Here is a 25,009-nt window from a genome sequence, read left to right on the forward strand (position 1 = left end):
GCAGAGCACCAACAGTTCCTCCCGTTGCACCCTCTGCCTTCTGAGAAACAAAACTGCCAATGAGATAGTAGAAGCTGTTCTGCTTCTAACCCAAAGAGACTTGGACAAGCATCTCCTGAAGTTCTGGGCCAGCTTTGTGAGCCACCTGAGCGGAGTCCACCAAGACTCTCCTATCTGTCCTCCTCCTCACACTTGGGCCCCTTGAGGTGACCTTCCAGGCAGAAGTGAGCAGAGGCTCTTGACACTCAGGCTCTTCATCCACCCCTTTTAGGAGACCTTCTTATTAGAACACTGCACGCACTTCATTTCCTCACTCTTGATGAACGTCCTGGCTCCCCATGTGTTGGTGGGGCTCTTAATTCTTCCCAGTTATGGGACAAAAGGAAGAGTAAGGTTTCATTAAAGGTGTGGAATGTACACCAAAGGCCTTGCTGAATGGCTTTACAATGAGGGAGGTTTCCCTCAATGTCAGTGCTGGTTCTATGTTACCAGTAACCTCTTGGAATGTGCAGGAAGCCAGGTGGGTAAGAATCTGACTACACAGACATGTGCACCCCAGAGCCAAGTATGAACTTCCAGTGCTCATTGGTTAGAAGCAAACCACCCAGGCACTGACCAGCCTCAGAGAAAAGATAACCATGGATGCGGGCAGATTCCAGGATGGTCAGCACCCTGGGCCAGCACTTGTGCTTCCCAGCTCCAGTGCAGTATAGAGGGCAGCTGCCCTTTGGTTTGGGGCTTTCCTCCCAGAAGCTCCATCTCTTCCTCTTAGTGCCACTCTGAAACCAAACTCAGATCTCTGGTGTCTCACCAAGCTTCCTGTCCACCCTGATTTTCACCAAACCTCACAGGTCCACTTTTGTGCCTGCTGCCTAAAGGCAAAGTCATTTAGGTCAGGGAAGGTCTCAAGACAAGCGACTTCCTGATTAGGTGACTCCTTCCTCACCTAGTGTTGCACCAGTGCCTCCTGAGAAGAGGTTCATTTGGATGCAGTCACCAGGAGGCAACTCTCAAAATCCATCTTAAAACTATCCTTAGCTATTCCACAAAGCTCCCCTCAAATGGTGAAACAGAAAGAAGAGTGAGAAGTAATATAATGAAGCAGTAAACTGGAAAAAAAAATTGACTCATGTTCCTGGGGGTCTGTTCTCTTGCCTCAGGCTTGCACATTATCCAGGCTGTGAGAACAGAGAGAGAGGGCCACAGTACATTCAGGTTGGCACAGCATCATCAGGGGCTCCCTCATCACACGTGGCACAATAAAGCTCTCATGGCAAAGACAGACAGAAGGAACTACCCGGGATGCTATGAACATGACACTGCTAATGCCTGAGACTATTACAATTATAACAATGCTACCTTCTTATCCTTTATCTGCAGATTTCAAAAGGTCCACCTCCCTCTCTTGTACCAGGTGGTTGTAATACTTCATTGTCTCATATACTGAACTGGTTAGTATTACTGAGACCTTAAATGTATTGTCTATCATGTTTCAAGGTACCAATTACTGTAATATTTCTATGGTTCATTTTGAGTGTCTGAGGTAACATATTTAGTACTATTTTCAGCTTATTAATAAACACAAAATAAAGCAATTTAAAATTATTTTCCTCAGTCATCCTTCACATTCAATTGACTATCTAGAAATATATTTCAACAGAGAACATTTGCTTTGTTGAATTCATTCATAGTGTATCTGCAGGCCTGGATTGAGCATATTTTCTGTAGCGACAACTACTCTATTTGTGGGAACTATTTAGGTCACTAGAGTGGAGAAAAAGAGGCTGCTACTTAATAGAAGTGGCATGTATCCAGATATAGATGCAGTTTTCTGAACACCTGTTGAACATCAATGATGAAGAGACCGTTACAATTTCCAAAACCCTAGACCGAAACCTTAAATGATCAGTCACTTTGTTTAAACTGACAGAGTTTAACCCAGGAAAACCAGTCTCCTAAGCAAAGAAAGAGTCTTGAAATGCCAGCTGCTTTAGAAGTAAAACAGCCTCTTCAAAAAGCAATCTGTTTCAATGTAAATTATTTCCCATCAAAAATCACTTCAGAGGGAGCAATACGATGTGAACGTCAAGGCATGCTTTTGCTTGCTTTTGGAGACACAGGGAGCATGACAAACATTTTCAGTCGTTAAGGGTGAGCGAGGAGGGAATGAGCCATCTAAGAAATGGAAACTAACGAATAGTAATATGACACTCCCCCTTAGTTCCACTGGGCGCTGGCTAATGTGGCTGCTACACACAGCTAACTTCCTGCGGCAGGATAAAGGGAGGCTGTGAACCGTTGAATGAAGGCGGCTTCTCTACTCTGCCCCTACCCCACCCCCGCACACTGCGGTGGGGGGCAGCAAGGAAGGACCTCAAGGGAAGGGGGCGTGGGCAATACCCTCTACTGTTAACATTCATTCATTCATTCATTCAATAAATAGTTATACGCTGGACAATGTGCCAGGGCTTAACTTTTCAACTTTGACTCAGCCCATTCCAGTATCTCACACCTCCGTCCCCATTTCCAGCCCTAGGCCTCATTCGCTCATCAAGGAGGTGCTTATTATAGCTTCCCCTCCCCTCCCCGGGTCCCCTGGCTAGGATGACAAAATAAAGCCAGTCAGAGGAGTGCCTTTCCAATAGAAAGGAAGGAGGGCTCGGAATACACGGAGAAGGGGTTCCGAGGACCCGTCTGGCCTCATAGGGACAGCCAGCCCCACTCTGGCGGCCGCGCCCCAGGCGGGGCTTCTGACACCGTGCTCGGACGGGGAACCTGAGGTTACGCCGATGCTGGAGGAGGAAGCAGCGGCGAAAGGGTTTCTCAAAGAGGAGCGGGAGCTGCAGGAAGCCCGAGGGCGGCCGTAGGCTGTGGACAACACGCACACACGGGCAGGACCGCCTCCACCTAGGTGGTGGGGGACAGGGGTCGAGGCAGGGGTGAGGGTTACCTGATGAAGGTGGTCTTGCCCGTGCTGTACTGGCCCACCAGCAGGATCATGGGCTTGTTCTCGAAGTCGGCGTCCTCCAGCGCGGGCGAGTGGAACTCGTGGAAGCGGTACGCCTCCTCCAGTGGCAGCACCTTGCGCAGGTAGAGCGAGCGCAGGCCTCCAGTCACCGTCTGCACGGCGTCCGCGCCGCCCGGGCGCTCGCGCCCGCCCGCCTGCCGCCCCAGCCAGCTGAACATCCTGCTGCCGGTCAGCACGTCCGCGCCCCGAGCTCGCCCTGTTAGTGCGAGTCCTGAGCTCCCACCCTACTCGGCGTTCGACCCTCACCGGCACGCACTGAGCTGCCCGAGACACGCTCGCCGCCGCCCGAGCTGGCCCCGCCTCTCGCCGTCTCAGCCAATCCTCAGTCTACACGTCACGAGAGCTCGTTCACTATTCAGGAGGGCTCTCTCAAGTCCTTCCTCATTGGGCCGCTGCCAGCATGGGTGGAGGCGCCAACCAATGGAGAGGAAGTTCTTAATAAATTATTGATGACGGAATCCTTCTGGAGGACTCGGGCGGGGAACAGGGCGTTCCTCCAACTTGCCCGTGCAATCCCGCCCTCGGAGGGGCCCACCTGGGTTGCCGGGCCCCACCTCTAGCCAGGTGGCGTCGGCTTCCAGGCAAATCTGAGCTGGTAAAAATCGAGCCTCCTGAGGTGCTTAGTCTCCAGGAACGTTTACTCATCGCAGCCCTAAAGACAGCGATACGGGGGGAAAAACTTCATAAAGTTGACAGGCAGGTTCTTTCTACCCACTGGAAGGTTATTATTATTCTAATTTTATTGACGAAGAGATTTTGAATCACGGACATAACTGACAAAATTTGAAGTACGGGAAGTAGACTCTAATTTACTCGGGTAGATGTTTCTCCTACTTCTTGACGCTACCTCCACCAAATTCTGAATCGATTAAAGGCCTTTTGCCCTTAGTTTTCTTTGTTGTTGTTGTTGTTGGTTTTTTTTTGTAAAATTGAAGACTTAGTCATCATCCTTATTACTACAACCTCATTTCCACATATTGGCATTAAAAAGAGTTATTGTTACCGCCTAGCTGTCTTTTTTTCAGGTGAAAAGGATACATCTAAATTGAGATTGGGAGAAATAATCGGCCATCATTTTTTGGTGTCACCAGGTTACAGTTTTAGAATATTTCTCAGTTTTAGAGTATTTCTCAAGTATGGTCCAAGGAGTCAGTTACATAAGAATAACCTGGGATGCTTGTTAAAATGCAGATTTCTGGTCAACAACACAGACCTATTGAGTTAAAATACTGAGGAGGGAAGAAGGTCAACAAGAACCTTCAGGTGATTCTAATGCACCCTAAATCTGGGGGAATAGATGCACAACAGTACTTCTCAAACTTGAAAGAAATGCAGATTCTGATTCAGTGGGTATGGGATGGGACTCAAGACTGCATTTCTAACAAGCTCCCAGGTGTTTCAAATGCTGCTTGTCCATGGATCATACTTTGAATACCAAGGCTGTGGTGAAGAGAACAGGACTTGGCACCCAAAGATCTCGGTTTGAATCCTGACTATATAAATTAATGACTATGTGACCTTAAATGCAATGAGTTACCTCTCTGCCTCAGTTTCCTTGTTTGTAAAATGGGAGTTGTGTGTAAATAGGAAAGTGAAAAGAATGCCATGGGAAAATGAAGTTAGATATCTGCCTCATATCAAAATAAAACAAAGATTGAAATATAAAAATAAAATGAAACCACAGACCTATTGAAAGAACTATTTTAGATGCTACTGAAGATTTGTAGAATTTGGATAGGAAAAACCTTTCTAATCAAAATGAAAGATAAAAATTATGAAAGAAAGGTTGATAGATTTGTCAACAAAAAAAGTCAAGGCTTCAATGAGTTTTAAAATTCATAAAAAAAAGAACCCATATAAACATACTTTTACCATATGATCTAGAAATTGCTCTCCTTGGTATTTACCCAAATGAGTTGAAAATTTCTGTTTTCACAAAAACTGCACACAAATGTTTGTAACAGCTTTATGCATAATTGCCAAAAATTGGAAGCAGCTAAGATGTCCTTAGCTAGGTGACTGGATAAATAAACCGTGGTATGTTTAGACAGTGAAATATTATTCAGCTAAAAAGAAATGAGCTATCAAACCAGGAAAAGACATGGAGGAAACTTAAATCTATATTACTAAGTGAAAGAAGCCAATCTAAAAGGGCCAGATTCCATACGATTGCCAACTATACAACCTCCCAGAAAAGGCAAAACTATGGAGACGGTAAAAAGATCAGTGGTTGTCAAGGGTCAAGGAGGAGAGAAGGACAAATAGGAAGAGCACAGATTTGTAGGGCAGTGAAACTGTTCTGTATGATAATGTATTTGTGGATACATGTCATTATACATTAGTCCAAATCCATAGAATGTATAACACCAGGAGTGAACCCTAATGTAAACTATGTATTTGGGGTAATAATAATGTGTCAGTTAAGGCTAGGTTCATTGACTGTAACATATGTACTACTCTGGTGTGGGATGTTGATAGTGTGGGATGTTGATAGTGGGAACCCTGTGTTGGAGGGATAAGGGATACAGGGGAACTCTCTGTACTTTATACTCAATTTTGCTGTGAATCTAAATTTCATTAAAAATAGTGAACATAAAAAACAAATCCATAAACAAAAGTAAAAGGCAAAAGACAAATTGGATAAAATACTACAGACATATACGCTAGATATATTTAAGGACATTCGAAATTTAAAAAGTTACTATGAAATTTCTAAGAAAGAAATGAATAAAATGAACACTCCATTAGACAAAATGAGCAGAGGACAAAGACAACTAATAATATAAATACAATTGGCCAGTAAACATTAAATGATGCTGATCTCCCTTAACAGTCAAAGAAACAAACTTCAAATAGCTAGATAACATTAAGAATGGCAGGCTTTAATTTTTCTAAGATGATGCCTAACATTGACAAGGGTGTAGGAAAAGATACCCTCTCACACGTTGCTGGAGGTTGTGTGAATTGGCACTTTACTGGAGTCTGTACTTATCAAAAATCTCGAAAATGCACATTCAAGACTTCTGCTTCTGCAACAACGTACTTAAGGTGAAATGACTGAATGTTTCCCCTCTAAGATCAGGAAGAAGATAAAGATGTCTTCTCTTACCACTTCTATTTAACATCATACTAGGGGTTCTAGTCAGTACAATAAGGCAAGAAAAAGAAAAGGTATCCAGATTGGATAGGAAGAAGTAAAACTATCTTCACTTGCAGAAAATATGATCATCTATGTAGAAAATAATATGGAATCTAAAAAAAAGCTACTAGGAATAATAGTGAGTTTAGCAAGATTGCTGGGTATAAGACAGAAACCAGCTATATTTTTATATACTAGAAATGAACAATTGGACAATGAAGTAAAAAATCACTATCACTTGCAATAACATCAATAACATCAAAAACATTAACCACACAGGGACAAATCTAACAAAAAATGTACAAGGTCTATATGCTGAGAACTACAAAGCATTTTATTCTGGGAGAAATAAAGAAAGCCTAAATAAATGTAGATACATACCATGCTTGTGGATCAGAAGACAATATTAAGATGACAATTTTCTTTAAACTGATACATAGATTTAGTGCAATCCCAGCAGGCTTTTACTTTTGTAGAAGTTGACAAGCTGATTCTAAAATTCATATGTAAATGCAAAGGACATAAAATAGCTGAAATAACTGAAAAGTAACAAAGTTGGAGAACTTACACTACCTAATTTTAAGAATTATTATAAAGCTATAGAAATCAAGACAGAGTGGTATTGGTATAAAGTTAGACTCATGTATCAGTGGAATACATAGCCTATAATAGAGCCACACATATATGGTCAATTGATATTTGACAAAGTGGAAAGGCAATTCAATGGATAAAGAAAAGTCTTTTCAACCAATAATGCTAGAGCAGTTGGATGTCCATATGTGAAAATATGAACTCTGATCCATACTAAAGTATATGTAAGAATTAATTCAAAATGACTATAAACATAAATGTAAAACTAAAAATTATAAAACATCTAGAAAAAAACATAGCAGTAAATCTGTGTGAACTTGGGTAGGGGAAGGAAGATTTCTTAGATGATACTAAAAGCATGATCCATAAAAAAATTGATAAACTGGACTTTATCAAAATTAAGAACTTCTGACCTTTGAAAGATACTGTAAAGAGAATGAAAAGACAAATCGCAGACCAGGAGAATATACTTGCAAATTGCATATCTGATAAAGGACTTGTATCTAGAACATATAAAGACCTCTTAAAACTCAATAATAAGAAAACAAACAACTCAATTTTAAAAATGGAAAAAATATTTGAATAGATATTTCACTAAAGAAGAGGTATGAGTCATAAATAAGCACATGAAAAGATGTTCACCAGCACCAGTTGTTAGGAAAATGCAAATTAGAACCGTACCAAGATACTGCTGTATACCTAATTAGAATGTCTAAAATTAAGTCTGATCATACCAATTGTTGGTGACGATGTGGAGCAACTAGAACTCTCAGTCATTGCTAGTGGGATGTAAAATGGTACAGCCACTTTGGAAAACAGTTTGGCAGTTTCTTAAAAAGTGAAGCATATCCCTACCACATAACCCAGCAAGGGAGGAGGAGAGGGAAGGACTACAAACGGCATGAGAAAACTTTTGGGGGTGAAGGATTTGCTCATTACCTTGATTGTGCTGATTGTTGACAGTTACATGCATCTGTCAAAACTCATCAAACTGTGTGCTTTAAATATGTGCAGTTTATTGTATGTCATTATACCTTTATTTGTTAGAAATGCTCACACTTCTTGACTCAGGAATTGTATCTTGAGGGAGTAGTGACTGTAAAGCTTTATCTAAGGAATGGCTTTATCTAAGGAATTTCTATCAGTATATCATTTATAAGAGTGAAAAGCTGTGACTAGTTATTCCCTCATGGAGGATTAGTTAAGCAAACGATGGATTCCTATGCAGTCACTGAAAATTGTATCATATAAGAAGAATATTAATGACCTGGGAAAATTCTCAGACTATATTTTTAAGTGGAAAAAAGGGCAGATTACAAAAGTGAATCCATGCAATTGCTGTGGAAAACAGTATGGCAGTTCCTCAAATAATTAAAGATAGAACTACCATATTATCCAGAAATCCCACTTCTGGATATACATCCAAAAGAATTGAAAGTAGGGTCTCTAAGAGATATTTGCACATCCATGCTCATAGCCACTCTGTTCACAATAGTCAAGAGATGGAAGCAACCCAAGTGTCAACTGGCAGATGAATGGATAAACAAAATGTATGTATATACATGCAATGAAATATTATTCAGCCTTAAAAAGGAAGGCAATTCTTTCACATGCCACAATCTGGATAAGCCTTGCTACATTATGCTACATGAAATATGCTTAGACCACTTTATCCTCCCTGCTGCTTGGAATGTGCACATGATGGGTGGAGCTCCAGCAGCCATAATGGACCAGCAGGAAAATCTGAGGATGACAGAAGCAAGAGCTGAAAGTGGCCTGGGTCTCTGATAAGAAATAGAAAAAATAAGCTTCTTCTAGCTTGTTTAAGCCATTTTAGATCTTTTTGGTTATGTAGCAAAAGCAATGCTAACTGGTATAGAATTTAAATACATGAATCAAGAACTTAGGACGTTAGCTTGGCTGGAGCTAAAGGTTTGAGAGTTTCAAAATAGAAGCAGTAGTTGAAGTCCTGAGTGTAGATGTGATTGCTTAAAGGAGAGTATTGAGTGAGAAGAGAGAAGAGCTAAGGAGATATCAGCAGTTAAAGGAGAGAGGTGTGGTGAGGTCAGGGAAGGGGCTTGAAAGTGGGAAGAAATCCAGGACAGAAGGTATCCAGCATATTTGGCCCCACCCATCTAGGGCTGGGTTGGCAGCCCCTAATATGTGCCCCTTGTGTACGCAGCTGATGAGGCACTTCCTCTTCGTACTGTAAGCCTCTGTTCCCATGTAGGCCTCCTGCGTGGGACCAGAAGGAAGCTCCTTGAAGTGTGGGGTGGCTTGTTAATCCTTTTTATTGTCCCAGTGCCTCCAACAGTGACTGGCACGTAGTGGGAAGGCAATAAATATTTTCAGGTGGAACTAAACTGAACTGCTGTTGGCAAGGAAGTCATGGGAAGGGAGGGTTTCAGGAAGGAGGGAGTGGTCTTCGGTGCCAAATGCGCAGAACAATCAAGTAAGATAAGGCCTGTAAAGGGCCAGTGTCGTTTGGCTCAGTGTATTCTGGCAATTAGGAGGATGCTGGTGACCTTGGGGAGAAGTGTTTTCACGGGGATGTAGGGGCAGAAAACATCTGCTGTGGGGCAGGGTGCTTGGACTGCGTGGCACTGGTGTGCTGGCTGCTCTTGGGAAGGAAGGGGGAGACAGGGAGACAGGGACACTGGGGGAGAGAGGAGTTTAATTTTTCCACTTAATCATGTTGCAGGCAGAGAGCAGGGAACCTGAGGAGGGAGCCCCCTGACCTCTCCAGGACACTGCACCCTTGCTCCTCCTGGAGCTGATGACACTTGGCTCTGATCCTTTGTGTGGCCCTTACTTATCTCCTGCTCTGTGACATCGCCAGCGTCATTTTAGAAGCTGGGTCACCATGTAACTTCTCAAGTCTGTATAAAAATCTCTTCACAGTTTTCCTCCAACCCATATATAAGTTTCCAGAAAGCTGAGGCTGTTCACGGACAGCTGTGCACCAGGTAGGTGTTCGGCCAATGCTGGCGGCCCTTCCTTCCTCTCCATCACTGCTTCCTAAACACCATCTAAGCCTCAAGCAGCATGTGTCAGCAAGGGTCACTGACATGGCTTCGTAAGAACAGAGGAGCACTCCCACCACAAGAAGTGGGGACCCTGCAGAAGGAGAGGAGGGCTGGAGGGACATGGCCTTCTCACATCTCTGGCAATGCTTGTGGGAAGCCCAGGCAGGGAAAAGGTCAGGAGTTAGGCATGTTTTGCAGTATAAGATAATGAAAGCCGATGTGTCCACAGCATTTATCCACATGGCCATTTTATTCCAGGCTCAAGTGACACAATGATTTAATAAACCTCATTTTACATACTTTGATGAATCTGAGGCAGGGCTGCCTTCACCTTACAACACACAGATCTTGCCCATGGTTCACTCTGGTAGTTTAAGGAGAACCTGCTGGTTGCAGATGGAAAGAAAAGATGGCAAAGTGGAGGCAGCTGGCGGCTCTGGTGGGGGGAGGGGTGGCGTCCCAGGTCAGCCTTCTCTGGGAGGGGACCAGCCTTGCAGGTCCAGAGGCCCAGTTTATCAGTGGCTCAGGGGAGTTGATGGATTCATGCCTTCTAGCTTATGGGAGCGCATGACATACATTTGCTCCTCTTGGACTTTGATATGAATAGGCATCACCTGGGGGCAGTGGAGACGAGGTGGGAATCTCCTTAAAAATGCAGATTCTGATTCAGTATGGCTGGGGTGGGGCCTGAGATTCTGCATTTCTAACCAGTTCCCCACCACACTTGGAGTAGCAAAGATGTAAATTGGAGGACAATTTTGGTAAACTTTTGGCACCTGTCAACTAACATCCAAAGGACTGATGGCCCAGAAAGAGAGCTATGCCTTCCAGGTTTGCTGGGCTTCATGTGGACCACATGCCTTTCTGGTCACACCTTCCATCGGCCCAGGCATCTCAACGGCTTGGGTTACATGCTTCCTTAGTTAAGTTGCCAGCCAGATGGGAGACCTGGATACTTTGACTGGGCTGCTCTGTGTCCCAGGGGTTTCCTAGCGATTCATATGGAAACCATCTCCAAGGATGAGCTTCTTCCTCAGGGTTAACCTAGTCCTTCTTGGGTCAGTCCTTTCCGGTTTTGTTTTCTCAGGGTGACTTCAAGAGTTGAGATGTGCTGGCCATGGTGTTTACATAATAAATAAGAGGAATCCCTTTTAGAAATAAATAACCCCATCTGAAAACCAGAGAGGAGGTGGTAAGAGGACTGAGATGTGCTCCTCCTGGAGCAAGCTGGCCAGTGAGCGGGGGCCCCTTGGAGTGGGCAGCACCTGGCAGCATCACCCAGGCATCCCTAAGCCCCATCCCTGATCCTTGTTCGGCGAATCTGAGCTGTAGACTTGGGTTTTGCCTGGTGTTTCACTGCAGCTGGATGCTCAGTCAGGGCTGCCTGATTGGGGTCACGGAGATCGCCATTCCGGGGGCTCCGAATGGCTGGCAAGGGGCCACTGAAATCCCATCCCCTGTCTGTGCTGTTGTTGAGACCAGGTGTCTCTAGCGCTCCATCTGGATCTTCAAGCATCGCGCTTCCTATTAATACGCTGACTCATAAAAATAAAAACCACAAAATACAACTGTCTATAAACATCACAAGAATATAACTGCCTTAAATTTAAAAAAAGGCATTTTTCCAGAGAACCCAGAGTGATTCTCAGGTCCTCTTGTGCATTCACCAGAGAAGATTATTGGCAGTTGGGGAGGGTAGGCTGTGTGGGTGGGTGGAGTTCCAGCTCTGAGTCCAAGGTTTCTGGGGAACCAGCCTCTTCCAGAAATAAAACCTGGCCATGCTTTTATTCTCCACACTTTAGGCATGTGTGGGAGCCTGCGGCTATTGGACCCCTTTCTCTGCAGGGAAGGTTTAAAAAAATTCCAATGAGTATAAAACCCCAGTATGTCCCCTTGTTATTTTCCTTTGTCTCTTTCTCTGTCTTCCTCAACTTTTTTTCATTTTAATTTTTTTGATGGAAAGCCCAGACCAGCCTGCCTGCATCCCTTGCCGGAGAGTAGAACCAGCTGTGCGGGCCGGTCAGCCCTGATGCGTTCTGCGCCTCTGACTGCGACAAGATCAGTGAGGCCCCCTGGGACTTAAGAAGGACCCTGGCCCTTCAGGCGTTTCTTCTTCTCCACCGCCAGTCTCAAGGCCTCAAGGAGCTTGTCCTTGTTATTCAGGATGTTGTACTCGGAGAGCTTCACCAGCTTGTCAAAGGCGGCCTCCGTGTATGTCAGTTCCTTGGTGGCGTAGGGAGTTTTGGGACCATAGATGTCAACCTGGCCCTGCTCCAGCTCCTCGGGGCTTCGCTCCACACCTGGAGGAGCAGAAGGATTCGCTGTAGCCCCTTATTACGTGAGGTTGTAATGGCTTGTTTCTGTGCCTCTCTCCAAAGCCCACCCCTGTACACACACACACGAAAACATGCACGTGTGTGCACACTCACATATGTGTGCGTGCACACACTGCCAAGCCCCTCAGGGCAAAGATGCACCTCACCCATCTCAGGACCACTCTAGCACCAGCACAGTGCCAGGTGTGGAGTTGGATGTCACTAAGTGGTGAATGACTGAAAGAACAGAGTTTGACATCACCAGCACATGGGGCCGTGGGGGGCTGTTCTTTCTCACCAAAGCCAAGGTTGGCTCAGACTGGAGCTAAGTCAGGCTTCCCCGTTAGTGCTCTCAGAAGACTGCACAAATCTAAGAATAGGAGCTCTCCATCCAAGGCCAGCAAGTGGTGGGACCCGAGCTTGGGGCGGCTTACCTGGGGCCTTGTACTTTTGGAAGGTGTCATTGATGAGTGGGAAGAAAACCACAGTGGGGGCATCAGGTTCCTGGGAGTTCTCCATCAGGTAGCACTCCTTCAGCTTATCATCCTCCTCCTGCAGCTCATATTTGGGAAAGGGGATGTTCTGCACAGTGGAGTACTCGCACGTTTGTTTCATGGGCTAGAATACCGCAGGAGGACACATTTGAGTATCAGGATGGGTGGGCGAGGATAAGAAACACAGAGTTCTTAGCTCCAGCTTCTTGATTTCCCCAGCTAACAACCCATCTCTCCAACTGCTTTGCCTATTTGTGCTATTTTTAGGACAAAGCTGGGTCAGGATGAAGAGCCTGAGGCAGTAGGTTGGTATGTGTCCAGCTGCAAGCTCCTTCCCCAAGTAAAGTGGACAGAAGCCCTTTCAATGATGCTTCACCCAAACACAGACCTGGAGATATGGGTGAATCCCTGGGAGGGTGAGAGCCACTACTGGCCGGCTCCTGTGGGACATGCGTGGGCTTTGGAACAGACAAAGTGCCACAGGGCTGAAAGGACCCTAAAAGGGCATCTTTATAAACATGACAACAGAAAGAACAATGGACTTAGAGTATCAGAATCTTCTTAGTAAGTTCTACCCTTGTTCTATGCTTGCTAGCTGTATGCTCTTAAGCAAGCCACCTACACTCACTGTGCCTTACTTTCCTCACCTGTAATGTGAATAATAGCAGTTGTGCCACCCACCTCAAAGAGTCGGCATAAGGATCAAGTGAGATCATGTAGGAAAGTATGTTGTCTCACATTTACAAACTTAGGTCATTATCACTGGTGTCACCCTTGTCATCAGTCTACACGCCCCATTCCCTGGCTTCAGGATGGGGCTGGATTAAAGCAACCCAAAAAACAGTTTCTTTCCCTTGATAATCCAGAACTTTATAAATAATACAGAAGTAAATAAATAAAAGTGGTCCTAATTCTTTAGTGTGATTACATGGAGGTTCTTACTTCCTCAGGGAGGTGAAAATAAGACATTATTATCTCTTGAAGTGGTATAGTACTTTAGAATTGACTGGGCTCTATCAAGGTTATTTTTTAAAACTCCTTTTTTTTTCAGCTTAAGAATTGCCAAATATAGGAAATGATCAAATGTAAGAATAAAACTGGAAGTAGCTCAGTGAGTCTTGTAAACCCTGGGCCCCACTGTGTGAGGGCCGGTGGGCTGCCCTGCTGAGGTTCGGACGTCTAACCTCCATGAAGCAGAGCAGCTGGAAGCTTCTCTGATGCTAAGTCTAGGAGCCTGCGGGAGTGGGGCGGCAGGCCTTTCTTTGCCGCACTTGCCTTTGTCTGGGACCCCGCACAGTAATTGAGGTGGATGATGAGGTCAACTTTTCTCTCAGGCCTGAGGAGGGGTGGGTAGCTGGAGTTGACAAAGAACGCAGTGTCCAGCAGGCACAAATGGTTCACGGACGGTGTCAGCTGGTTTGGGAAGCTGTCCAGCACCGTGTCTGAAAGTCAAGGCTTCTGGTTATCTTCATTCCTCGGAGACCTGAGCTTAGCGGATGCTCAGAGGCACCAGGAAGAAGGGATGGAGTGCCCTGCCCAGAGCTCCTCCACCTCAGCCTGGCCTCCTTCTGGCCTCGCGAGTCCCAGTGCCCCTCTGGGTGGGCTGAGGAAGAAAAGCATTAACTTGGGGGTTTTGCCAGTCTTTTATGGAATATGCATAGAAAACCCACCAAGGCTCAGCCACAGAGCTTGTGGGGTTGGACGAGCTTATGACTGTCTATAAATCAGTGCAAACCCTGGGTCCGAGCCAGCTGCCCTTTCTGCCCTAGACAGTGAGGACAAAGATTATTAGGCCAGGTGCAAGTAGCCGTTTGCAGGTGTGGCCAACTGAAATATCAAAGATGGTGGAGAGTCAGCCTTAGCAGGGAAGGTACGAGGCACTGAGTCGAAGCTAGCTGTAATACCACAGTTTAAGACCCGGCTCTGCCACTTGCCATTTGGAGGCTCGTGCTGGGCCATCCCATATTAAAAGGTGCCCCCAGAGCACAACTGTAGAAAGTCAAGGCCCACATTTCTCCAACAGTAAAACAGGGCCAACTTTTACCTGCTAGGATTGTTGCACAGATGCTGTATAGAGTTATTGTACAGATTCAATTAATTAAATGTGCCACTGCACCATCCACTGTTCGAGGCTTCACCAAATATGGAATAGGCTGCAGGGAGACTCTGCCACTCGACCCAATGAGCGTGGAGAGGAGTTTTCTCACCCTTTCTCCATGGCAGCCTCCACAGCCACTTCTTCCTCTGAACAGAGGCAGGCCCCAAGTGGGCAGCAGATGGGGTTACCTTTCCACTTGGAGAACTCGCTGCTCTGGAGGTAGTCAGTGTGCAGCTGCAGTCCCAGCAGGAAGTTGTGGAACTCAGACACGAAGGATCGATAGGTGAGGATGGTGCGGAAAGTATTGGACAGCCAGGATGCCGGTGTCACCACTGTGGTTTCCAGGACATTGGCATCACATTTAGGGATTTCAGGCAGGAGCGGCTCATCTTCTGCAGGGGAGAGGAGGGGATGAGGGCAGGTCGCAGAGCTGGAATCCCCAGATTGCCCCAGTGAAGCCCCACACCCAAGGGTCAGCCTTTAACGGCCATGCACACATCCTTGCCTAGTTCTCAAGGCGCTGGCCTTGGCGCCAGGAGGACCTGGGTGAGATACAGAGAACAGGAGCAGGGGAGTGGAGAGGAAGTGGGGGTGACAGGCAAGGAAGGGTTCCAAGAGGACAGAGCATCCGGAAGAGTGACCTTTAACTGCACTCATAGGCTCCCCCCTGCCACCCTCCTCAGGTGTCCTGGGCACCGTGCAGCTCTGCCAAGCCTACTGCACAGTACTTCCACTCTCCTGGACCAGGCCAGAGCAGGCACAGGTGTCTCCACCTACTATCACCCTTGCCTCCAGGAGGGAGGTCCCTCTAGCCCTAGCTGCCTTCCTACCTCTATGGGCCACAGGGATGATGCTGAAACACGTGGCAGGTGGACTGGTCCTCAGTTTGTGATCCACACGCCCCACTCCCTTATCTCCCAACCAAGATGGGAAGCCAGTGGGTCACCCACCAATATCGTGCACTCTCTCCCTTGTCCACTTGTAGAAAAACTCCTCCGAGGTATGGGACAGATTCCAGGCATCAAGCAGGTTCAGGGAGAAGATGCTGCTCCACAAACCTAGGGAGCATGACCAGCCATGAGCAGCTCTGCGCAAGAGCCCCCAGGCCCACTCAAATAGTGATTGGCTCCACCTTGGCCTTGAAGCCCCCTCCAAGTCAGGCTGCTCAGGGGGTGGGACAGGCACTGATTTCCCGCCCCTCATGGTGCAGTTCAGCACTGGTGACTCAGCTCTTCTCCACCCTCCTCTTGGAGCTGGGACAGGGTATGGAGGCATATAAGGCACAGTCCCAGCAGGGACTTAATGCTGACCAGTGCAGGTTTCAAGTTCAAGTGCAGACATCACCCCTTGCATCAGTTAATACACTAGTTTAGGACAGTGCCTGGCACATGGTCAGCACTTGAGAAATGTAATGCCATCTCTTATTTTTACAATTAAAAAATGCAACATAGAAATAATGATGCTCATATAGTCTTTCACATACATCGACCCATGTGGATCCTCCATAATGCTGGTTTTACTCTTAAGCCCAGTTCACAGGTGAGAAAACTGAAGGTTAGGAAGGTTAGGTAATTTAGCCAACTATGCACAGCTAATAAATGAGGAACCGGAGTTCAACCTCTAGTGTCTTAACTTCAGATCTCTCAGCCATATGCCCAACAGCACAGTTGTTCAGAGGAAGGAGGGGCTTCTGAGGGCTGTGGGCTTTAGGGCAGGTTTCACAGAAGAAATGAGGCTTAAGTGGGACTTTCTGGGATGGGTGGGATTAGGATAGATGGAAGGGAGGGGGTGCAGACAACTAGCTTAAATAAGGGCATAACTGTTATTGGGGTTGTAAAGGTGGGTCTGCTTTTTTGTGGTCACCCTTTGATGGATGTTGTTCAGGCTCTGAAGGGGAGAACTGAAGGAGTGGGTATCACAGCCAGGCCCCTGCACTCCGTGAACCCAGCTTCTGGAGGACTAGGGAGTGTAGTGTTGGGAGCTGGGCCAGGCTTCCCCAGAGACTGTCTTCACTCTGAGGTCCCCTCTGGCCCTTTGGATCCTAGGGGCTGCAATGGCCCCTGGAAACAGGTGTATTGCTGCCTAGAGCCAGAGGAGGAGGGGGTAGGAGTTCCAGAAGCTTCCCTCTCAGCCTGCCACTCCCAGTTTGGTTCTGAATAGACCCCAGAGAAACCACTGGAGAACAGGACATTGGGAGAGTCCCCTGGGGTCCCCAGGTCCTTTTGGGCCCAAAGGGTCATAGGGAGATCAGAGCAGTCTGGGAGGCTGGTCTTAGGGTAGATCAGGAGCATCTCCCGGGATGACGGGTGCTGACAAATGACAGGAGGGTCACAGCCCAAGGGATAACCCAAACCAGGACCTGGGACAAGATCCTTGGGGAACAGAGCCTGCCTCCTTGTCATTCCTCTAATTCAAAGGCGGAGCCTGTTCAGCATGGGGCGGGGTTCCCGGGGGGCCACCCCCAGCCAGGAGTCACCTAGCATGTAGCACATTCGGGACTCTGGGATCCTCCTCATCAGCCGCCCCATGAAGAACTCGGAGCCAAAGAGCTCGGTGGGGATGAAGGCGCCGTACTTCTGCAGGCCCACCTCGTAGGGAGAGAACTCGCACCACTCTGCACACGAAGCATCAGGGTGGGGTGTCAGTCTCAGGCCTGGACAGCCCCGTCCACCCGCCTCGCCGGCCCTCGCTCTGGCTCGCTGGCCTTGAGGAGCCTGGAACGGGGAGGCCGCACTTCCCCCGCAGGGCACATGGGGGCGCCCGCGACCGGTTTCTGCTGGCCCGGCAAGACAGTTTCGCAACTTGCACGGGCTCATTTGCTCCTCAAAACGGGATAGACCGGGACCAAAACGGACCTTGAAGCAGGGCAGTCTCTAGAGTCCCTCCTTTTAGGCAGCTTAAGAAACATCTAGGACCCTTCCCCTCCACGACCTTTATTTCCTCTGTCCTATCAAACCTCTGCTCAGGGAAGCCACGGGACCCCTGCCGCCCTCCCGGTAGGTCGTGCATCCGAGCAGGAGCTAGCGAAGTGGATTTCTTTAGCTGTCAGCACAATCTTTTGGTGTGGGGATTGGCAAAGATGTGTGGTGGGGTGTGTGTACTAGGGTACTGAGAGCCTTTCCCTGCTGAGAAGGGACCCCCTCATAAATTGCTAGCCATCAGTGTTACCTCTGAAATCCTGGTTGCTTACATCATCCTTGACATTGATGGTGAGGTAGATGGGGAGGGGGTTCTGGCCCTGGCACAAAGCAGCACGCTGCTCTGAAAGTTTGCATTCATTTCTCTGTGGGAAAATGAAATGGTTAAGGAGAAGCAGCAGATAGCAGCCAGGGAGCAGCACAGAAGGGAACAGTTTGGACCTGCAGCAGCCCATTTCCTGACTCCTGAGCCCATCAGGCTGCTGTGGAGGTCTCAGCTGACATCAGTCAAACCTGCTCATAGAATACACCTGTCCGTGGGCTGTTCATCCCAGACACATGGACAGGGGTGGGACTGGATCTGAAGTGGAGGGCTGTCCCTCAGGGTCCCAGGGTTCTCTTTGCATCTCAGGGACCAGAGAATGAAAAGGCAGCGATGGAAGAGGCCACTACCCATCTTCATCCTCATCATCTTCCACCCACTCAAACTGGAGCAGCTCCACATAAAAAAAAAAAAAAATCTGCTTTGCACGTTGGGATCCCTCATAAATTCATTTGGGAAGGAAAGAAAGATTCTTCATCGTTGTCATCATCTTCTTCTTCTTCTTTTTTTTTAACAAAAGCCTTGGAAACTTGGCACCAGATGGCAGTCAAGTTCCCTCTAAGTTCCCAGAGCTCTGTGCTGTGTGTGATCAAAGCGCAAGTCCTGCATGGGAATCCCACCAAACCTCCCCATACCAAACCCTGGGCAATGCCCAGACTTCTAAGGAAAGCCTTAGAGCTTATATCCTTATCACATAAGGCACTCACTATTGTTAGAGATATTAACTACCACTTATTGACGACCACTTATTTAAGAAATAGCACAGAGTAGAGTCAAAATTCATATGAAATCTCAGAAATGAAGTTTAAATGCAGACATCCCTTAGTACTGTTAACTGCTTTCAATGATTAACTTTTGCTCTTGCTCTCTCTTCCAATCTGAGATGAATTATATACTGGATATGTTCAGTTTGGGTCTTGAAATTTCCTTACATATGACTATGTTAACAAGTGTGAACCTGCTATCACATATAATTAATCAAAGCATCTGATGACTAATAGAGAACCAGTATTCTGTTCTTGTTTTACTATACAGTACTATACAGATTTGATAAAGTTTCATGCACAATAAAAGACCCTGGCATTTTAATCAGTCCGAAAAAAAAAAATTCAGACTGTCCTGCCTGAATCCAAAAGCCAACACCCTCAGCCTCTGCCTGCCCTGCTTCACCACAAGGGCAGATTGAATGGTGGGACCCATCAAAGGCTGTGAGTGCCTGAGTCTTTCTGGAAGAGGGGAATCTACTAGAAAATAATTTGCTGTTCCACTTCCTTCTGGTGCATTCTGATTTGAATTCAAAACTCCTCAGACACCTTTGGGAGTGACGCAGACAGCTGTAGGTCTGGATAGAAGTTTGATGGAAGCCTTGCTTTGGGGCCAAGCAACAGCCAAAGTTAGTTCCTCCCCAGGGCCTTGCAGTCAGAAGTGTCCAGGTGTTTGTTAGCTGAGCTCACCCTGATGCCCGGGGCCACAGCATCCCATGGGGATCCCACTGCCCCACCACGTCCCACATGGCTCTCACAGCAGCTGGGTCCCAACACAAGCTGATTCTCTTCTTGGGCACAGACTGCTCTGAACATTGGATACCAGAGCTGGAAAGAATCTCACTGGGCCCATCCTCTGAGTGGTGGCCATGAAAAGGGGCCCAGCAGACCTCTAACTACAGGGAGTGTAGTTGGCTGAGTCCTAGCTGCTATGCTCTGAAATCCATGGCTGAGTTTGTGCTGAGGCCACACTTCCCACTGGGCTGCTCCCAGACCATGACTGAGTGTGGCAGGGATCCTGAGCAAGGTGGGCAGGTAGACTCCTCTGGTGGCCAACTTGGCTGGAGGGCTCCCCAAGGGCCTTGCTGACCTTTCAGACCAGACAGTGGGCTAGGATGCTTCCACCAAGCCTTCCCTCCCTCTCTCCTCCACTAGGGGTCAGACTTGCATCACAGTCCGATGGCTCCTTCTCCATTTTTTCTCACAGTTGGCTTGGCTCTTGGAGAAAGAGCTGCCTCTCAGCAGGGCTGCACCTAAGCCACCCCCAGCACAAGGGACTCAGTCACTCTAAAGGGACATGAGAAGACAATCCCACCACCTGCCTCCATCATGCATTCTGATGCCTCATGCTTCTTACAGCCCAATCCCTGCAGGTCTAACTTAACTCCCTTCTGCTGTATGTCCCGACCCCCTGATGAAGGAAGGGATCTGGGCATCAGCCAGGGCAGGCTGGGCCCCAGGAGAAGCTGAGCACCCACCTCGTCCCCCAGACAGGCCTCAATCAGCAGGCCCCAGAAGTCTGTAAAGGTGACCTTGTAGCCTTCCTGCCTGCGCTGCTGAAGCTCCTCCCGGAATTTCAAGAGCTGGTCTGGATACAGGGCAGGCAGCTTGTCCTTGACTACGTGCCTCCGCGCCTCAAAGATGGCAGGCTCCAGGTTTTTGGAGGACCAGTCAGGGTCACGGTACAAGGTAGCCATGGTCCTGGAGAGAGATGGGCGGGGTTGGTGGAGCTGAGCCAGCCCTGGTCTGATTGACTTTGGACTCTGTCAGGGAAGAAGGTCACAGGAAACCCTCACCTGCCAGGAGAGAGGCATGGAGGAAAGGGGGTGAGGTGGAGGCCTGGCAGGGAAGGGGGAACATTATTACGCATAGTCACAAGAGATGCCATTTCTTGAATTTCTTGATTGCCTGCCATGTGCCAGGTATATACTATGTTGCTTAAGAATGAGGATTCTGGACCCAGATCTTCCTGGGTTCAAAACCAGACTCTGCTGCTCACCAGCTGTGTGATCTTGGGCAAGCTACCTAACTGCCCTTCATCTCAATTTCCCCATCTGTGGACTGGGGAGAGTGCTGACAACTGGACCTACCTCACAGCGTCATTGTGAAGGCAATGGGAGTTAATGCAGAGTAAGATGGTTAGGACAGCCCCTGGTATGAAGTGATGTGCTGGGCCATGGAGTGCTGGGGCCAACATTTGTACCCAGGCTTGGCTGATCCCAAATCCTGGATTCTTCCCACTCTGCCACATTAATTCCCACAATGACAATGCCAGCTAGAGATTTATTTCCCCTTCTTCTTAACTTATAATGTGAGCAGTGGGGAGGAGCAACACAAAGATGGAGATCCCCTAGCCATGGGTCTCTGTCTCTGTCTGCCTCCGCTTGGCTCGGATCCGGCTTTTCTCAGCCTGGATCAGGACAGCACCCAGGAATTGCCCTCCCCACAGTGGACCTTGCCTGCAGCCGCACAGCTGTATGAGCGCCAGCCTTTTCCTTCAGATTTCTTCAACAGAAAGTACCCTGATCTCCATAAGGCTCTTGCTGTTATTTTTGTTACTTTTGACTTTTAAAAAACTTTCAAAAACATTACAAATGATTGATTTTGATTTTAAAAGACTCCCTCCCAGTGCTTTTCCAGGCCAGGAGACACCCCCACCCCCTCCCTGCTGGGTCTGAGTTCCTTCCAGTTTCCTGCCAGGCCCAGTAGTCAGCCAGCAGGATGAAGGTGCCCCTCTACCCTGATCCAAGTAGGTTTATCTCCTTAACCTACTTCCTGCAGGCAGTGGTTTTATGAGGAGATTAAGAACTGGGGCCCTGGACTCAGGCAGCCTAGGTTCAAATCCCAGCTCTACCACTCATTAGCTGCGTGACCCTAGGCAAATTCCTTTGTTTCTCCAGTTGTAAAGTGAGCCGAATGACAACATCTTCCTCACAGCCTTCTTGTAAAGAAGAAATAAGATGGTCCATTGGAAGCAGCTAACCCAGTGCTCGGTGCAGAGGCAATGCTGATAACTGTCAACTATCCTTCTGTTTCATCTGGGCTGACACCTCAGGGCTCCTGGTGCACCAGGAACCCTTGGTTTTCCTATGACAAGTTCACCTCCACCTGCTCAAATGAACTTACCCAGAGCTCCTCCAGGATGAGGGCCACAGCTAGTGACCTTAAGGGCTACAAAGCCCATGAGTTCCGAACAGAATATGACACGGCCCTGGCTGAGAGGCTGTGGGTGGTCCCAAGGCCCTGGTACCCCTAGACCAGGACTGAAGGGGCTTTGGTGGGCCCCTTCAACCATAAAAAAATTAAAAGTTTTGCTTTATGATTGCTGTATAGACAAATAGAGTAATGTTTTTCATTAAAACACTTTCTTCAACCAGAAGTTCATTTCTTTCTTCTAATCTTAAAAGACATTAAAACATTTTTATGGGCCCCCACAGGCATCGTGAGTCCCAGGCACCGTGGTGGCGTCTGTGGAGAAGCCAATCTCATACTGGCCTCATGGGCAGGGCAGGGAGCTGAGGGCTCACTCTCCCTGCTCACCAGCAAGAGTGAGAAGGGGGAGACTGGGAAACCCTGCAGGGCAGAGGCAGTGTGCAGGGAGGGGGTGGGCTGGAGTGTGGGCAGCCAGAGCAGCAGGTCAGCTCCACCTGCCCCAGGAGACTTGGCATAGTCCGAGGGACTATGTCGGTTGTACAAAGTTGGCCACCACACTTCTGGGTCTGTGCCTCAGCCCCTTGGAAACAGTAATGTACAATGACCAACGTGTACGACGTACACAGTGTCCTTCGTGTACTGGGGGAGCATCTCACAACTACCCCATGAGGTCAGTGCTATCTCTATCCCCACTTTACAGATACGGAAGCTGAGATTCAGAGAAGTAGAGTTACGTGCCCAAGGTCACACAACTGTAAAGGTCAGAGCTGCCCCCGGCATCATGAGTCACTCTCACTTGGAGTGGAGGGAGTGTCACCAGAGACCCCTGGCCAGCCTGCTTGCTGCCTGCTCTGGGCTTCCCCAGACAGCGGCCCTTGGCTCCTTACCAGGTGGCCCCTGACAGGCCAGTGATGTAGCTGGCACAGTTGAGGATGTTCAGCTTCTGCAGCCCGAGCAGGTGGCCGTACATGGCGGTCATGGATCTCGTTCCACCCCCAGTGGCCATGATGGCTATCAGTGGTACCTGGGGGCACACAGAGGCAGACTGCTGGGGCAGTGCTGGGTGGGAGAAGACCTGGAGAGACAGGAACTTAGGGAGAACAGTGGAGGAGGCAGAGCTGGCTACAGAGAGCAGAGAACAGGGGCTGACTTGAAAGCTGCCTTTCCCAGTGTGTCAGGCCACCTGGTGGGTCTAGAATTAGACCTGAGCTCCAAACCCAATGGTCAGTGTCAGGCTCGGTCAATTAGAAAGTTGTGGCTGGAAGAGTTCTTGGCACTGCCCATCTAGCCCTCAGTTAGCAGATGATGAAACTGGGGTGCAGAGGGCTGGGTGGCTTGCTCAAAAGATCAGCTAGTGTGCGATTCCCTAGTGGCTGCAAATCAACATCTTCTGTAGAGGGATTTGATGTCAGGGCACCAGGCCCAAGCCTGGCATGTGATATGTGCTCAATATGTACCATATGTGTAAGACCAGGAGTAAATGAATTTTTGATGCGGGAAGAAGCAGGTTTGTCTCCTATGGGTTTACATAGGTAAAAGATGTCCTTGGTGTGTTTCCCTAAAGGTGGGAGAGGTGGGCATGGGGTCTTTGCCAAGACTCACTCTGCTTCCATTTGAGGGGGTACTGTAAGATCCTCTGTCGGCCAAAGCCCCGTCACACCCCTCCTCAGGCATGAGATCTCTGCCCACACCTGTGGTTGGCCTCTGACGGCAGGTCCATGGAGGGCTGATCTGCTGCCCAGGGGAGCGTGGGCCTCAGCCCACACCAGGGAGTTGGCAGAGGGCTCTGCGCGCAGAAGCTGGCCTTGTAAGTAGGAGCTGCTTCTCTCCAGCCTCCAACTGCTGTTCACTCTGGGGGCATGTGTCTGTGTGTGTGCATGCACGTGCATGTTTGGGGAAAGGGAGAATTGAAGAACGAAAGGTCGAGGGCCTTTTGGGTGAAGGTGTGTGGAGTGTGGGAGGTGGTGGAGCTTCCAATGTTTTCCTGGCTGGGGAGAGGAGGCCTTACTGTCCCTGGGTAAGACAGACATCATTGTCACCTGAGGATCTGTTAGCGCACAGGGAGGAGCGGCTGGGGAACCTTCCTTTCTCTCTGTTCTGCCCTCCCCTTGTGAACACACAGCTGACTCACATCCAGCACAGCCCTCACCTGGGCACTTGGAACCTCAGCAGTAAGAGTCACCAGGAAAGGCAGTGCTGCGGCTGCCCCAGGGCAAGAGCAGGTTGGGGGCGGCTGGCAGGCCCTGAGTTGGAGGGATGAGCTTGTTTCGGAGAGGACCTCCGCTTACCCACCTCGTCCACCTGCAGGTCCTCCTCCAGCTGCAACACCTGCTTCAGTGCCTCGGCCACCACCACCCTCCGCTTCTGCAGGAACTCCTGCTCTGCCTGGCACAGGCTGAAGCCCAGCCGCACGTCCAGAGTCTGGGAGCTGTGGAGACAGAGGACCTTGGCTGAGAGGGCCTGTAGACTCCACCTCCATGGAGAAGACATGGCTTTAGGGTCAGTCGGACCTAGGCTTGAAGCCTGGTTCTGTCACGGCTTGCCTCTGTGACCCTGGGTCTCTGCTTTCTTACCTGTAAAATGGGGCTAATCATGCTTAACTCCCAGCACTGTCTTCAGCACTTAATGAGATAACAAATGTCAAGCCCGCAAAGCCTTAGCTGGTGCATTGTCAGCAGTTACTGAACAAAATTAGGGACTCATTGAACCCTCTGCCCTCAATGGCAAAATTTGGAAAAGTCCAGAAAGGCCTCCCCACCGAGGCCAGACATGAGTGACAAGGGGCCCTAAGATCCTTTTGGCTAATCTCTCAGGGTAAGGCTGTACAGGGAGGGCTCTTCAGAGCTGGGTAAACAAGGCCCTGTTCCTGTGAAGCTCACGTTCCTCAGTGAGCTTTTCCTGCTCCCAGAGTAAGACTCATCCTGTGTGTTTATGCAATTGACAAAACCCCTTTACAGCCCTGATCTCACCCTGTCGCCCCCTCAGGTCTGCAAGGCAGGTAGGGTGGGAGCAGAAGGCCCAACACTTGCCTTCTTTTTATCACCCTGACCTGAGTAAGTTCCAGTTCCTGGCCTGGCATCCAAGCTCCTACCTGACCTGTCCCACCTCACCTCCTGCTACTTCCAAGAAGGGGCTGTCAGCTCTCAGAGCCCAGGAGCAGT

At 48.4% G+C, this 25,009-nt stretch overlaps 2 protein-coding genes across 4 annotated transcripts in view; both read right to left on the minus strand.

The window, feature by feature from the left end:
* The window catches only part of EHD4 (EH domain containing 4), a 75,506-nt gene extending 72,165 nt beyond the window's left edge, over nucleotides 1-3,341 (minus strand). Inside the window, exon 1 of the mRNA XM_010965184.3 lies at nucleotides 2,951-3,341. Coding sequence (XP_010963486.1) covers nucleotides 2,951-3,186 — 236 coding nt within the window. The 5' untranslated portion in view covers nucleotides 3,187-3,341. The remainder of the gene's footprint in view (nucleotides 1-2,950) is intronic.
* A 6,665-nt stretch (nucleotides 3,342-10,006) lies between these two features.
* The window catches only part of PLA2G4E (phospholipase A2 group IVE), a 57,941-nt gene continuing 42,938 nt past the window's right edge, over nucleotides 10,007-25,009 (minus strand). For all 3 annotated transcript variants that reach the window (XM_045524248.2, XM_010965185.3, XM_045524247.2), the window contains 10 exons: nucleotides 24,141-24,276; nucleotides 22,736-22,872; nucleotides 20,174-20,396; nucleotides 17,860-17,974; nucleotides 17,168-17,305; nucleotides 15,642-15,749; nucleotides 14,880-15,083; nucleotides 13,869-14,035; nucleotides 12,534-12,717; nucleotides 10,007-12,084 (listed from right to left, as the gene is read on the minus strand). In XM_045524248.2, the coding sequence (XP_045380204.2) occupies nucleotides 11,864-12,084; nucleotides 12,534-12,717; nucleotides 13,869-14,035; nucleotides 14,880-15,083; nucleotides 15,642-15,749; nucleotides 17,168-17,305; nucleotides 17,860-17,974; nucleotides 20,174-20,396; nucleotides 22,736-22,872; nucleotides 24,141-24,276 (1,633 nt within the window). In that variant the 3' untranslated portion in view covers nucleotides 10,007-11,863. The remainder of the gene's footprint in view (nucleotides 12,085-12,533; nucleotides 12,718-13,868; nucleotides 14,036-14,879; nucleotides 15,084-15,641; nucleotides 15,750-17,167; nucleotides 17,306-17,859; nucleotides 17,975-20,173; nucleotides 20,397-22,735; nucleotides 22,873-24,140; nucleotides 24,277-25,009) is intronic.

Source organism: Camelus bactrianus, chromosome 6 (genome assembly GCF_048773025.1).
Source record: "Camelus bactrianus isolate YW-2024 breed Bactrian camel chromosome 6, ASM4877302v1, whole genome shotgun sequence".
In the NCBI taxonomy this organism is placed as follows: Eukaryota; Metazoa; Chordata; class Mammalia; order Artiodactyla; family Camelidae; genus Camelus; species Camelus bactrianus.